The sequence below is a fragment of the Gigantopelta aegis genome, chromosome 6, assembly GCF_016097555.1.
Source record: "Gigantopelta aegis isolate Gae_Host chromosome 6, Gae_host_genome, whole genome shotgun sequence".
Lineage (NCBI taxonomy): Eukaryota > Metazoa > Mollusca > Gastropoda > Neomphalida > Peltospiridae > Gigantopelta > Gigantopelta aegis.
The window spans coordinates 41,123,179-41,137,728 of record NC_054704.1 but is presented as its reverse complement, the minus strand read 5'-3'; the positions used below and the strand labels follow the sequence as shown (position 1 = coordinate 41,137,728).

At 34.5% G+C, this 14,550-nt stretch overlaps 1 protein-coding gene across 5 annotated transcripts in view; it reads right to left on the bottom strand.

The window, feature by feature from the left end:
• Positions 1-14,550, bottom strand: part of LOC121373923 (regulator of G-protein signaling 22-like) — a 106,419-nt gene that overhangs the window by 21,167 nt on the left and 70,702 nt on the right. For 4 of the 5 annotated variants that reach the window (XM_041500739.1, XM_041500740.1, XM_041500741.1 and 1 more), the window contains exons 13-17: positions 14,112-14,195; positions 12,704-13,036; positions 7,173-7,400; positions 3,872-4,078; positions 120-281 (exon numbers count right to left, since the gene is read on the bottom strand). In XM_041500739.1, coding sequence (XP_041356673.1) covers positions 120-281; positions 3,872-4,078; positions 7,173-7,400; positions 12,704-13,036; positions 14,112-14,195 — 1,014 coding nt within the window. The remainder of the gene's footprint in view (positions 1-119; positions 282-3,871; positions 4,079-7,172; positions 7,401-12,703; positions 13,037-14,111; positions 14,196-14,550) is intronic. The other variant, XM_041500744.1, reaches the window with a different exon arrangement.

The following is a 14,550-nucleotide window of genomic DNA, read 5'->3' as shown; positions in this document are numbered from 1 at the left end:
GGGGATCGGACCTAGATTGACCGCATGTTAGGTGGGGTTTTTTACCACTGGGCTATGTCCCACCCCTGCATGCTTGCATAATTCAAATCCATGTAACTCAGTGTGTGTAATATATTTACCTTATACTTCTGAACTTCAAGCCAGAACAAGACATCGTTCTCGAGCAGGTCTCCCTGGAGCGACACGTAGCGACGGAACTGAATGCAGGTCATCGGGTTCACCAAGGCCTTGCGGAATGTGAGGATCTCACCTGACGATGACATCCACCGACTCTCCACCAGCTAAAACAAAAAGTATAATTCATTAACATTTTTAAATTTGGAAAATGACCTGTATTCACTTATCATAAATTAATAAACCAATCTAATGACACCCCAAAATAAACACCCCCCCCCCCCCCAAAAAAAACCCCAACCCACATCAACTATTCAGATCGGTATGCAGAATTAAAAAAATTGTTTAGTGTTGTTGGTTTTTTGCAGGGAGGGGGTGCATAATTCTTGAAAAAGGACCTTTGTGAATGTTGACATTGTATAAGATCATAGATGGTCACTGTTATAAATATTTTGGTAAAAAGTGGACCTCACAGGTGTGCACCTAACACCATCCTTCTTCCCCACTACATTTCTGGCCATTGGGTGACAACAAGGGTATATTAATAAATAGAGGTTATTACCAGTGTTTTTTGGTATCATCAATATCATATAATAGGAATAAAAGTTGTATTATGCGAGCCTCTGGCAAGCATAATACATTATTTTTATTCCTAATATATGATATTGACGATACCGAAACACACGAGGGTAATAATCTCATCATATAATCTCAAGCTTAATACAACATATTTTTGTAAACTGTACACGCAACTTTAATTCCAGTCAGCCATTACTAGATATTCAAATGATATAAGAATATGTGGCGTTGTGTCCTTTTGAATGGAAATGATGTCAAACTCAAATGACATCATTTTGGATGTCCTTACATCAAAATAAACTAGTGCATAACATTTTCTTTTTTCTGAATGCTGGACAGCTTTCTGTGTAAAATTGCTATTGAAATGTTTTTATTCCATGACTATGAATGCATACGTCAATTATGGAGTGTCACTCTAGTACCTTTACTTAAATGTCAATAAACCTAGTGCCGTGACCTCGATTAATTTACATCTAATTTGCAAAGTTATCAAATTCTGAAAAATATCACATACTTTGATTGTACTGACAATATAAGATATTATATGATAAATATATTTACTTACCTAATTTCCACATATATATTTATACAATAGAATAAGCTAAGGCTCCTAAGCACAAAGCAATGTTGTTATACCCACCACTCACAAAATAAATGTTTATTTAAACCAAGTACAATGTAAAAACATGCTGTAGACACACCAGGCATAAAAGTATGCTCCCCCACCCTCACCCCACCCCCTTGTGATATATTCTGGAACAGTCCTAATGGAGTATGAGAAAGCAATCTTAAAACAGGTCAAATTGAACTATTTTAGATGATTTGTAAGAATAGTAGAGTGGCTGTTTAAGACAAGAGACTACTTAACAAGATGGCACTTAAAAACATGTTTACATAATTTTAACATACACAAACACACAAGGATTAAACCACAATATTATTCATTTATTATGTTTGTGTAAAATATGCTAAAAATGTACATATGCTATATAAAATACCTTTTTTTTCCCCTTGATACCATTCGTGAAGAAATTTCAAGATAAATACTTCATTTTTTCCATCAGACCGTTTTTCCGTATAATTGCCTCCAAGCATTCTGCACTTGAAGCCATGTGCTCTAATGATAAGAAACCTCCCTTTTGTTTGTTTGTGTTGCCACAGTTAAAGAGTCAGCCAGAAATATTTGGCTCTCTGGTGGAACATAACGACTCAGTTGTTTGTGTTGTTTGTGTGGCCGTTACAAACAGGCAACACTTAACATGGTACAGGTGGCACCACCATATATATTCTTCATTCACAAGAAAGTCAGACACAATTCAGGTAGCACACCACCATTTATACTCTTCATTCACAAGAAAGTCAGACACAATTCAGGTAGCACACCACCATTTATCTTGTCATTACTTGTTGTAGCAGCTTAATAATATAGTCTGGTTTAGGAAATAGTTTCACATAATTTTTTTTTATAGAATTGTTTTTTTGTTTTACAAAATTCGGATATGCCTTTTGAAATCTTTCTTTGAAGATTACAAGTACCATAGGTTGACCTCTGTAGTATTTAAATAACATATTGGTTGGTTTGAAGTAACTTGTTATATGTAGTATTAACTGATAACAACTGTGCAAGTGGTATAGTGCCACTTTTATAACAGCAACACAAGGCGGTGCTCTGATTTGTGGGTGCCTAACTGAACATTTTCGTGGTCAGTGTATGTTGATTTGTTTTACACAGTACTTGTAAAGGAAGAGCACTCCCTAAAATTAGTAGTCACATGACCCTCTCGTTAGTGTTGTATTTTTCATGGAATTTATTCTGACACAGTAATTAATGGTGGTGTGAAACCGTAAATACATGTACCGGCCTCAGTGGCATCGTGGTTAAGCCATTGGACTACAGGCTGGCAGGTACAGGGTTCGCAGCCTGGTACCGGCTCCAACCCACAGCGAGTTCTTAAGGGCTCAGTGGGTAGGTGTAAGGCCACTACACCCTGTTCTTTCTCACCAACTACTAAACAACTAACCCACTGTCCTGGACAGACAGCCCAGATAGCTGAGGTATATGTGCCCAGGACAGCATGCTTGAACCTTAATTGGATATAAGCACGAAAATAAGTTGAAATGAAATGGATGAAATAAGTACATGTAGTACAAAACACATATCTGTCTATCTGTCTGTGATAAGATAAATCCACTCTTATGTAAATTAGATCATACGACGATTCCCCTCTTATACTCTGTGCCTGACTTCATTTTTAAGTGTTGTTTGATCAGTAATTTCAGTTTGATTTGAAATATAAAAAAAAACCCACAAAAAAACCTGCTTTGGAAATAAATAAAAATTTCTACTTTTATGTGCAGTTTGTTAAAACTTTGATCAAGATATAAATAAAATAGCAATGGTCACTCATAGTAAAGAATGCTGAGTTTGAAATTGTAATTTATCTTTAAAATTTTTTTTATACAAAACAGATTCCCATCTAGTTGAGAAAGGTTAACAAAAGAATAATCAAATATAGAGTTAGCAGGATAAATTAATACAAAAATATAATTTAAAATTGCTCATAACATTCTTCTGTGTGGGTGAGTATTTATGAAGAGTGGTATGAGGAGTATATATAGGTGTAATAAAATTATACAAACATAATTACACGGTAACTAAAAAACATAATGCAAGCAAGATGTTAATGCAAAAAATGCTATCAATGTATCAACATAATAATCACATTGAACCAAGAATAAAAAAAAAACCCAGAATGACAAACAATCAAATAATAACACAACAGATTTTTGTATCTGTTAAAATGAAAGTACCCTTTTATGTCAACAGAAAGTAATTATGTAATGAAGAAAAAACAAATATAAAACAGATATTTGTATCTGTTAAAATGAAAGTACCATCTTATGTCAACAGAAAGTAATTATGTAATGAAGAAAAAACAAATATAAAACAGATATTTGTATCTGTTAAAATGAAAGTACCATCTTATGTCAACAGAAAGTAATTATGTAATGAAGAAAAAACAAATATAAAACAGATATTTGTATCTGTTAAAATGAAAGTACCATTTTATGTCAACAGGTAATCATGTAGCGAACAATAAAAAAAATAAAAAAATGAAATGAATTGTGGACAAGTGAAACGAACAGTCCAAGAATTGTAGCTGTTGTTCACACTCACGAGGCTGCAGGTTCCATCTTTTAACCTTTCTATTTCAGTGGTGCTGTGCTTTGATTTTTCTAGTTCTGCCCAGCTATCCATAAACTGGCTGATGAATTTACTGGACGCTCTTTGCTTAAACTTTGCTATAGCCATGGAGCTCCGCATAAAGATGTTGAGGGTTTTACTGGTAGCTCTTTGTTTTAACTTTGCTATTTCTGTGGAGTCCTGCATAAAGAGGTCGAGGGTTTTACTGGAAGATCTATGCTTTAACTTTGCTATTTCTGTGGAGTCCTGCATAAAGAGGTCGAGGGTTTTACTGGAAGCTCTATGTTTTAACTTTGCTATTTCTGTGGAGTCCTGCATAAAGAGGTCGAGGGTTTTACTGGAAGCTCTATGCTTTAACTTTGCTATTTCTGTGGAGTCCTGCATAAAGAGGTCGAGGGTTTTACTGGAAGATCTATGCTTTAACTTTGCTATTTCTGTGAGTCCTGCATAAAGAGGTTGAGGGTTTTACTGGAAGATCTATGCTTTAACTTTGCTATAGTTGTGGAGCCCTGCATAAAGAGGTTGAGGGTTTTACTGGAAGCTCTATGCTTTAACTTTGCTATTTCTGTGGGGCTCTGCATAAAGAGGTTGAGGGTTTTACTGGAAGCTCTATGCTTTAACTTTGCTATTTCTGTGAATCCTGCATAAAGAGGTCGAGGGTTTTACTGGAAGATCTATGCTTTAACTTTGCTATTTCTGTGAGTCCTGCATAAAGAGGTCGAGGGTTTTACTGGAAGCTCTATGCTTTAACTTTGCTATTTCTGTGGAGTCCTGCATAAAGAGGTCGAGGGTTTTACTGGAAGATCTATGCTTTAACTTTGCTATTTCTGTGGGCTCTGCATAAAGAGGTTGAGGGTTTTACTGGAAGCTCTATGCTTTAATGTTGCTATTTCTGTGGAGCCCTGCATAATGAGGTGCAGGTGATTACTACCCATTAACAAAACATGAAGCTTACTTCCACTAGTTTGACTGTCACAACAAATGCCAACTTGTTTTGGTCAACTGATATGAGATAAAATAAAAGTAAAGTTAGTGAATACAACTCAGCATCTTGTTTGCAATGTGATCTTTTAAAGTTGCATTTACCAGACTCATTGAAGTCGCAGTCCCTTTAAACTTGAAGTTAACTGCAGATGTTTTGACCAAATTTGCCAAATTGCTAATAATATTGCAGGGCACAATATTTCGCAAGAACCGTTCTTCTGTTCGCATGTTGGTTACGCAACTTTAAAATCACGATAACCATCAATCGGTTATGTGGTGAACAATTACATTCTAAAATTAAAAGTACCATATATCAGTAATGAAAGAGAAAATCAGTTCATCTTTTTAAATACATTTGAACCACCAATGTAGCACAGAACTGTAGTTCAAATGTTTTAGGATTAGATAGACCTAACTCATCGGTTACGAGAACTATATTCACGTAAACAAACCCACCTAAGTAAAACTCACGTGAACTGATTTTGGGTTACCTAAGATTTTGAAATATTGTCCCCTGTATTGTCTGTTTAGTTTAAACCCTGCATATAGTATAATATGTTGTGTCCTCAAAAATGTGGGATGGAAGGGAAATTTTATTTTATTTGTTTATCTTATTGTTAAATGAGTTGGAGTATACTGTACAAGACTTTCATCATAGAAAAGCTTTCATCAACAGTTCATGTTGCAAAATGCTTTTGAGATGTAAAGGTAGCAGTATACAGTTAGCTCCTGTGCGTACCCGGGCGCACAAAGAGTTCGCTTGCTGGTTTTGCACAGATCCATGTTTGAAGGCTAATTATTTGGAATAGGAAGTAAATTCTTAAGCTTAGTGATAGCCAAGGAATGAATGAATGAATGAATGAATGTTTAACGACACCCCAACACGAAAAATACATCGGCTATTGGGTGTCAAACTATGGTAATGCAAATAAATAAAGTGATGATCAACATCAATATAAAAATTCAAGACAAACAAAAACAGTGTAAAGAACTGTGCAAAAACACAAATATCACAGAATTTTACGGATACTGAATTTTACTCAAAACTTCAATTTTGTGCTGTATTGGCCATTCTCAAAGAGAATGTTACACCCCTGCACCACGGTGAGGTTACAGCACACGCAGGGGCGATGTATTTAAAATGACAATTGGTTTGTCACCAGCAGTGCAAATAGTTTAGCTGTAATGAGGCTTGGTATTCATACACTATGTTTTCCTTGTGACAAAAATGGGGTGCGATCATTTTGGGTAATTTTCAAACAAGCTGATTTTGTGAAAAATTTAATTGCTAAACCTTTATTCAAATGAGGGTTTTTGTAAGGTTTGATGAGCAAAGTTTCCATAAATATATGTGAGATATCCACCAACACCTGCTTGGGTGTGGTTTGTATAGGTGTGAAGATTGTCAAAAATACACCCAAAATGATGCAATTTGGACACATTATGATGAAAGTAACACAAATATTTAACAAAAAATATTTAAAATAAGTTGTCTTTATAATTATGACCCTTTTTGTAATTTCATTGAGACTAAAAATACCTGCATCTTTCTTTATTTTTAAACTATAGGTAGGCATTTAGGATGCCATGGGTTGGTATGCATAAATCTCAGCTGAAGATTCACAAATAACTGTGGTCTGCTACCAACAGCTGAGAAAAAAAATTCTACAATATCTTCAGTTCCTAAAAGTGAAACTGTCATGGCAGTAGGTCACATCTTAAAAAATACATGGAATAAAATTCTTAGTGAGGGCCTTATTCGGTAGGAGAGAGGGGACATTATGTGCAAAATTAAGTCGAAAATTGGGGAAAATTAAGATAACCACATAAATTACTTCTTTGATGCAAAATTATATTCATAGTAGTTATCTCAAAATATATTAAATCCCCATTATACAGTTGACATTAACCAGTGGTATATACATACTTTTTTTTTTTAATTTCATGTCATGAAAAAGTTTTTGTTTAACGACACCACTAGAGCACACTGATTAACAAATCATCGGCTATTGGATCAGTCATCAGAATAAACCTGCTACATGTTTTCTAATGCCGCAAAGGATCTTTTATATGCACATGCCCACAGACAGGAAAGCACATACCATGACCTTTGGCCAGTTGTGATGCACTGGTTAGAACGACATAAAAAAACAATAAGTTGAAAGGATCCATCGAGGTGATTCGATCCTGCGACGCAAGCACCTCAGGTGAGCACTCAACCAACTGAGCTAAATCTTGCCACACATGTTATGAAATAACAATAAAATGACAATAAACATTTTTTGGTTACCTTCCACACAGCTTGAGAACGCCTACGTTTCTGCACCAAGACGTCATCAACAACTTCGTCCATGTTTATCGGTGGGTGTTGCCGGGCCTCAAACTCTGGAGTTGCCAGGAAAAGGGGCAGCCATTTTTTAACGAGTCGATCGCGCACATACTTCTGGACTTCAAGGATCACAGCGGACTGAGGTTTGTCCTCCAGCAGCTTGCCCCAGCCCCCTCCAGCCTCCATCACCTGCAGATAGAGATCACGAGGAACTTAGAAACAAAATATTCATGATATCAGTGCTTATGGTTTGAAAATTGTTGGTGAGCCAGGGATATAGCCAGGTGTTCCAAACATAGGTCCCTTCCCAAAAGAAAGTGGCACTGGAAGTTCCCAATTTCTGTACTAAAAATTCACATTATATATACAATGTATAATATATATATATACACACAGTGAAACTCCTCTAAACCGGACACGCTTAGGACCAAGTAAAACATCTGGTTTTCAAAGGTATCCAATTTACAGGGGTTTTCTTCTGCACATATATTTAAAAAGAGACCATGAAAAACGTCCGGTTTTGAGGGAATTCTGATTTACAGAAGGTCCATTTTTTTTAACTGTCTGTTATAATAAATTAATTTAACAGTGGTATACTTCATCATTCAGTGGCCTAAAAAAATACCCCAAGTATGATTTATTCACCCTAATTTTTGCAATCCCATCAGACAAGGGACCCTGGCAAAACATCCTGGCTAAATCCCTATGAGCTATAAACTGCTCTGCTGGAATTATGTAGAAGAATTATGTTCTGAGGGTCAAATTCAAAATAATTTTGAGTAAAACAAATTAGTGATAATAACAGGTTTTTTTTTGTTTTTTACACATGAAGAAAATGTTTTGTGCAAGCACACGTGAATGAGAGCAATTGCAGTTGTGTCAAACCATAAAGACTGATGATACAAAATAAACCTCAAAATGGATAACTGATGCCCCAAATGTTGTACAAACAGTCGAAGAGGTGAATAGAGTAATGGATGGATGAGTGAATGCACAGATGAATGAATGCAAGAATGAATGAATGAATTGATGAATGAGTGAATGAATGGATAAATGAATGTGTAGATGGATGGTCGGATGAATGGATAGGGAAAATGGATGGGTGGATGGTTGACTAAATGGATACATGAATGAATAAATGAGTGGGTGAATTGGAAAAATGGATGGATTGTTAGATGAATGGATGGATGGATGGATGAATGAATGAATGAATGAATGAATGAATGAATGAATGAATGAATGAATGAATGAATGAATGAATGAAATGATGGACAAATGGATGGATGGAAGGATAGTTATACTGGATGGATCAGTAGATGGAAAAATGGACGGACAGATGGTTGCTTGGATGGATGGATGGATGGATGGATGGATGGATGGATGGATGAACAGATGGACAGTCCAGTGGGTAATGGACAAACAGCCTGACAGTATGTAAATCTATTTTAAAAACAGGACTTTAAATTCCAACCAGAATGACTGTCAAAATTAATAGCATAAAGTCAAAACGTATCAGGGAACATTTTGTTTTCAAATGTTTTAATTAGAAACAGTTGCTAATAATATTGTAGAAAGGTTTTTTCTCAAATATTACATCTCAAAAGCATTTTGCAACATGAAATGTTTTAGTGCGATTGTGCAGTGATATCTGAAACTTGTGTAGTGCATTGTAAATGCAATACTGAACAAAATGTTCCGTGTTTGTCCACCACTACCGAAGTTTATTATTAAACACCTGACTGAATGGCAATATAACACATTTATCATTCATTAGTCTTGCTTAATATGTTAGAATATGATTTTCGTCTTCTTACACACCCATCTGAGAGAACACTGTGAGATTTATGATATCACGTGTTGGTGATTGTTTTAAACACATCTGATTTGCTGCTCCATGGTGATGACCTAGATGTCAAAGCCAAACCATCCACTGAAATTAACACAAATGATACTAATTGCTATTGATGATGTGCACAAGTTAACTGTGCGAATGAATGTGTTGTAAATGACTTGGTGGTATAGTAGTTAAGCCATCTGACAAAAGGCTGGCAGGTACTGGTTTCACATCCCAGTACCTGCTCCCACCCATAGCAGGTTTAATGACTAGGTGAGTAGGTGTTAGACCACTACACCAACTTCTCTCTCACTAACCACTAACCCTCTGTCCTGGACAGACAGCCCAGATAACTGAAGTGTGTGTCCAGGATAGCGTTCTTGAATCTTAATTGGATAAAAAAAAAAAAAATTGAAAATAAAAATAAATGAATGAAAGAATGTAAATGACTTAGTAGGTATAGACTTTTTTTTTTAATAGATCTCTTTTTTTGAGGATATGTAAGAAATGGAATACTATATTTTTGTCCATTAAAGGAACATTCCCGAGTTTGCTGCATTGTAAGATGTTTCAGATTAAATTAAATATTTCTACGATTAAATTTACATATTAAATCTTTTCTTGTTTAGAATATAAGTGTTAGTATATTCAATGTGTTTCTGGTTGTCTTAATATTTGTAAGAAGCCCAAACAGGATTTTGTCTTCAAATAATTTCATCAATACGAAAGAATTTTTTTTTGGAAATAAAATGAAATTTAACCTAGTACAAATATTAGAACGATCAGAAACACGTTTAATATACAGCCACTAATATTTTATACAGAAAAATATATTTGATATGTAATTAGTCATCAAAAAGTCTCTGTTAATCGATAATATCTTAAAAATTGCAGCAAACTCAGGAATGTCCCTTTAAATATATTACAACTCATTTAAAACTGTATCCAACTTGTTTTCCCCGTGTTAAGAAATGTTGTGAAACAGCTTGTAAGATAAATGGTACCCAACAGCTATTCATGTAGTATTATCTATTTCTCAAGTATATATCTACTTATTCTCCTCAAATTAAAATATTTTATAAACATCACATAACTTTTTAAACAGTATACACTGCTAAAATCTGTTCCTCTCGTAACACTCAAGTATCCTGAACATCTAAAACACTGTACTGGCTACATGAGCAAAAAAACCCATCTCTTTACAAATCTATCCTACATCTAACACCCAAGGCTTTAATACATGAATTATGAAATACATGTATATAAAACATCTTGTTGGATGAAAACCGAAACGCTTGATGAAAACACTGCCGTGTGAATCCCAGCAGTATTTTCCTGTAAATGTTGTCTTACTGCGTGGCACCAAGCCCCATGATAATACTCATATCTCTCAAAACACAAATCTCGCTTGTGGGTGTTTTTATAAAGTCCATCGCATCCACAGAACACGCCATATGTTGTGTGGGCACGATTTCTCAACATGGGCACACAGGAAACGAAATGTTTTTCACTGTTATCAATCAGGTGTGTAATGGACGTGAAAAAAAGTAGAAGCTACATGTGATGTCCCTTGTTTTGTACAAAGATTTACAGCTCCCCTCAAAAAAAAAAAAATGTAATTTTTTCTTTAAAATCAGGAAGATTAAGGATTAGAAATGTTTTGATGATTTGTTATTCAGGAAAATCCTCCATAAATATAGGAACATAAAAACAGCTAAAGAAACAAATTAAAATTGCATAACTAGTATTTTTATTAATGACACCCCAGCACATAAAACTATGGCTGATAGATATCTAATGTGTCAATGTCGAGTGAATACTCTACTACTGAGCTACTAAGTTAGAAACCGTCTTGAATTCTGTTTGTTTTAGCAACACTAATTACAGTTATTTCTGAGCAGTTTTAAAGTATTAAAAATGAAAACTTTATTTGAAACAAGCATTCTAAGAGTACCGCTAAATCAATACATGTCCCCTACGAGGCTAAAAAATATATCATATCTTTTAAATTCAAGGGCCATAATTCTGTGACAGTACATGATAAAGCTATATATATATAAATATAAAATGTCATCTTAATATCTTCAGACACTGCAACAAAAAAAAAGGTCTGGAAAACAAATTTCCAAGAGCCATAACTCTGTCAAAAATGGCCATGAAAGTCACACTTGATCTGTAACAGTACATGATAAAGCTTTAAACAAAAGTTCAGCTCAAGGCACTGTGAAAAAAAACATCCAGAAAACTATATGTTGGACAAATGGATGAACAGACTGGACGGACAAAACGAACCGGACGAACCAGACAGACAGACAGACAGACAGACAGAAAGAGACAGACAGAAGGACAGAAATAAAACCTATAGACCCTTCTGATCGGTAGGGAACAAATGAAAAGTGAACATGAACAATTGGTCTTGATCATCAGTTGGCCCATAGCCAAGATAGTAGAAGAAAGAGTGCAACTAAATAGGTCTAGAATATAATATGTATAACTCTGTTAGCCCGAATTCTGTCCCCTTGCCACCCTCCCCCCCCCACCCCCACCCAACATGTGTATTCCAATACCCCACAGTGAGTCTAAGCATAGCTGTGTGGGTGATGCTGAGGAAATATCTGTAATCAAATTAAGCTTTCATCAGAAGGCTGGCAATACCAACATTCTGCTTTATAATGGCCATTTCCTTTACCTTGAATAGCTTATATGTGTAAATATTGACCGAATTGTTGCTGTTTGGAAAGAAAACACATTTCTCCAAGTTTAATGCTTGAACAGCTGGTCCCCATTTCCCTTGAACTGTATATGTCAATTACAGACAAAATGTAGAATAAATGGAGATTTACAGCACAAGGGGGACAACTCTGTTGGCATCTCATTACATGGTCTCACTCATTTATCTGCCCTTGTATTTTAACAGCACTGACAAAAAGTTTATGGAAGCCAATACAGCAAAAATGGTAATAGGTTACCGTAAGTTTTTAGTTTGGTAAAAATAATGGTATTATTTGAAGGTTAGTTTGAAGGATATTATAAGGCCAGAAGTTATCATCTTGTACTCCTAAACAACACCGGGTGTAAATTTGTAAGAGGGTTTAATTCATAATTTAAACATCTTGATTCAACATGACAAATTTGTTCTAAATCCCCTGTAAAAACTTTAAACTCAATAAGTATATACTCAATGCCTTGTTTTTAAAAGAAAATGCAAAACTTGATGCTAACTAGATATTTAGGGTCAAACTAAGAGGTCGGCTTATCCAAGGAGTCGGCTAATACACGGCAATATACGTGTAGTTATTTTCTGTATAAAGTACACAGCTGTAACGTGGGACTGAATATCAGAACTGTGAAACTGACTGCCATAATATGGTTAACTTCCTGATACTGTGGGATCTGGATCACGGTTTTGCTTGCCTTCAGTATTTGCTTTTACTATTTACATGTTCCCTTATTTCTTTCCATCACTATATATTATATTCTTTGTAAAGGTGAGTCATACCTTTGAATTTACAAACCAGGGCCCTTTTTTCCAAAGCGATCTTAGCACTAAGTCACCTTAAGTGCATACCATCCTTATGTACTAAAGGTGATCTTAGCACTAAGATTGCTTCGGAAAACGGGTACCAGGTACAAAACAAACATGGGTGTGTGTATATACCTTATCCTGGCCTTCCTTTCCAGCTGGACTGTTAGGTCCAAAGAAGTATTTCTTATTGAGGTACTTGATGCGGATTTCCTTGGCCTTCTGGTCACACTTCCTCTCATCTTTGGGTGAGATACGTCGCCAGGCTTCTATGTCCATCCAGCACAACAGATCCATGCTTGCGTAGTTGTCGATGAGGAACTGGCGGAAGTGTTCGAGCTCGATGCGATTGTGCACCAACTGCTCGAGAGTCATGTCCCGGAACTCTTCGGGGATCTTCTCAAACAGACTCTCGTCATACACAGGGTCCTTGTAGCCCTCCATTGGGTCTTCGAGGGCCAAGATAGGCTAGCAAAATATGTTTAAAAGTTAAAGACATTTTAAAAGAAATGTATATTTAAAATTAAAACATAAGAAATGTTTTGGATTTTTAATTTTATTTTATTTCTTTCTTTTTTCTTTTTTTTTAATAAATAATTTAAAAAAAAGAAAAGTTATAGTTAAAGAGTGTTTCTACAAAATTTGTTAAGTCAACGAGATGTCAATTTGAAAAAAACCCTACCAATGTTTATGCTTTAAACAAGTATATCAGAGAATATTTTGTTCAGTATCGTATTGCAATTCACAATGCAAATTTCAGAGATCACTAAATAATTCTAAAATGTTAAATAGTAGTTGCTACTCAATTTTTAACTCATCAAAAGTTTTAAAATAAAATATTCTCTGTATATGTACCTCTTGTTAATGTCAACCATATAAGGGGATTTAATCCATTTTGGTATAACCACTGTGCATGTAACCTTCAAACAAGCAATTTGTATGGTTGTCCCTATTTTCCCCATATTATATTAAAACACCTATCAAGGTAGGTATTTTTATATTTTAAAACAATAATTTTTAAAATATAACAAAATTTGTACTGGCAATTTTGAGCTAAATAAAACAAAAAATCCTCATGTAAATCCACATGCTTAATTTGAACAATTATTTGGTGTTTTTTAAAAATATATTTGTATTTTACAGTGTCTAAAATCAGTTTGTGAAATAACTGAAATTTTCAGGCAATTTGTAAAGTCATTGATTTGTGCAATTTACATATTTACAAACTGCCTAAATATTTCAGTCATTTTGCAAACTGACTGTAAGCTGTTAACAGATTGTCTGTAAATGATTTTGGGTTTCCCTAAGCATTAGAATTACAAAAAAACTGCTACCAACATTTCTTGCATTATAAACAAGTTAAATAATGTACAGTTGTGTTAAATTATTAATTTTATTATTATAATGCACCTCGGTACCTACATTTTAAGCTGGTTTAAAAGACAAAATTAAATTGTGTAAAATGGTATTTTTCTGTTTGGTTTCTGTGATATGATATTTCTATATTTGTTGTTTTTTAATGGCAACAAAGTTCATAACATACCTGTTTGATAATGCCACGTTTTTGCAAGTTGAGCACATATTTAGATTTGGTTTCCAGATGGCGTTTCACTTCAATTAATTGCACCTACAAATAAGAACTTTATTAGTTTTAGTCATGTGATGTGAAAATATGTAAACTTACCTTGAACTATGACCTCTTACATTAATAGAAAACCTTATATTTAAGTATAAAAATATAATCTCTGTAAGAAATATAGTTATCAACCTGCTATGTAGACACATTGCAAATAAACATATCCATAGTCACTTCAAACATACTGGTGTTTTACTGCTAAATAAGGTCACCTGCCTATTAATGACCAGTTTTATAAAATCATTTACTTGACCCATATAGAGAGATTTGACAGTATTTATGTGATCATGACTTTATAAATAAATACATTTTAAAAATACATGTATATATATATATATTAAAAAAA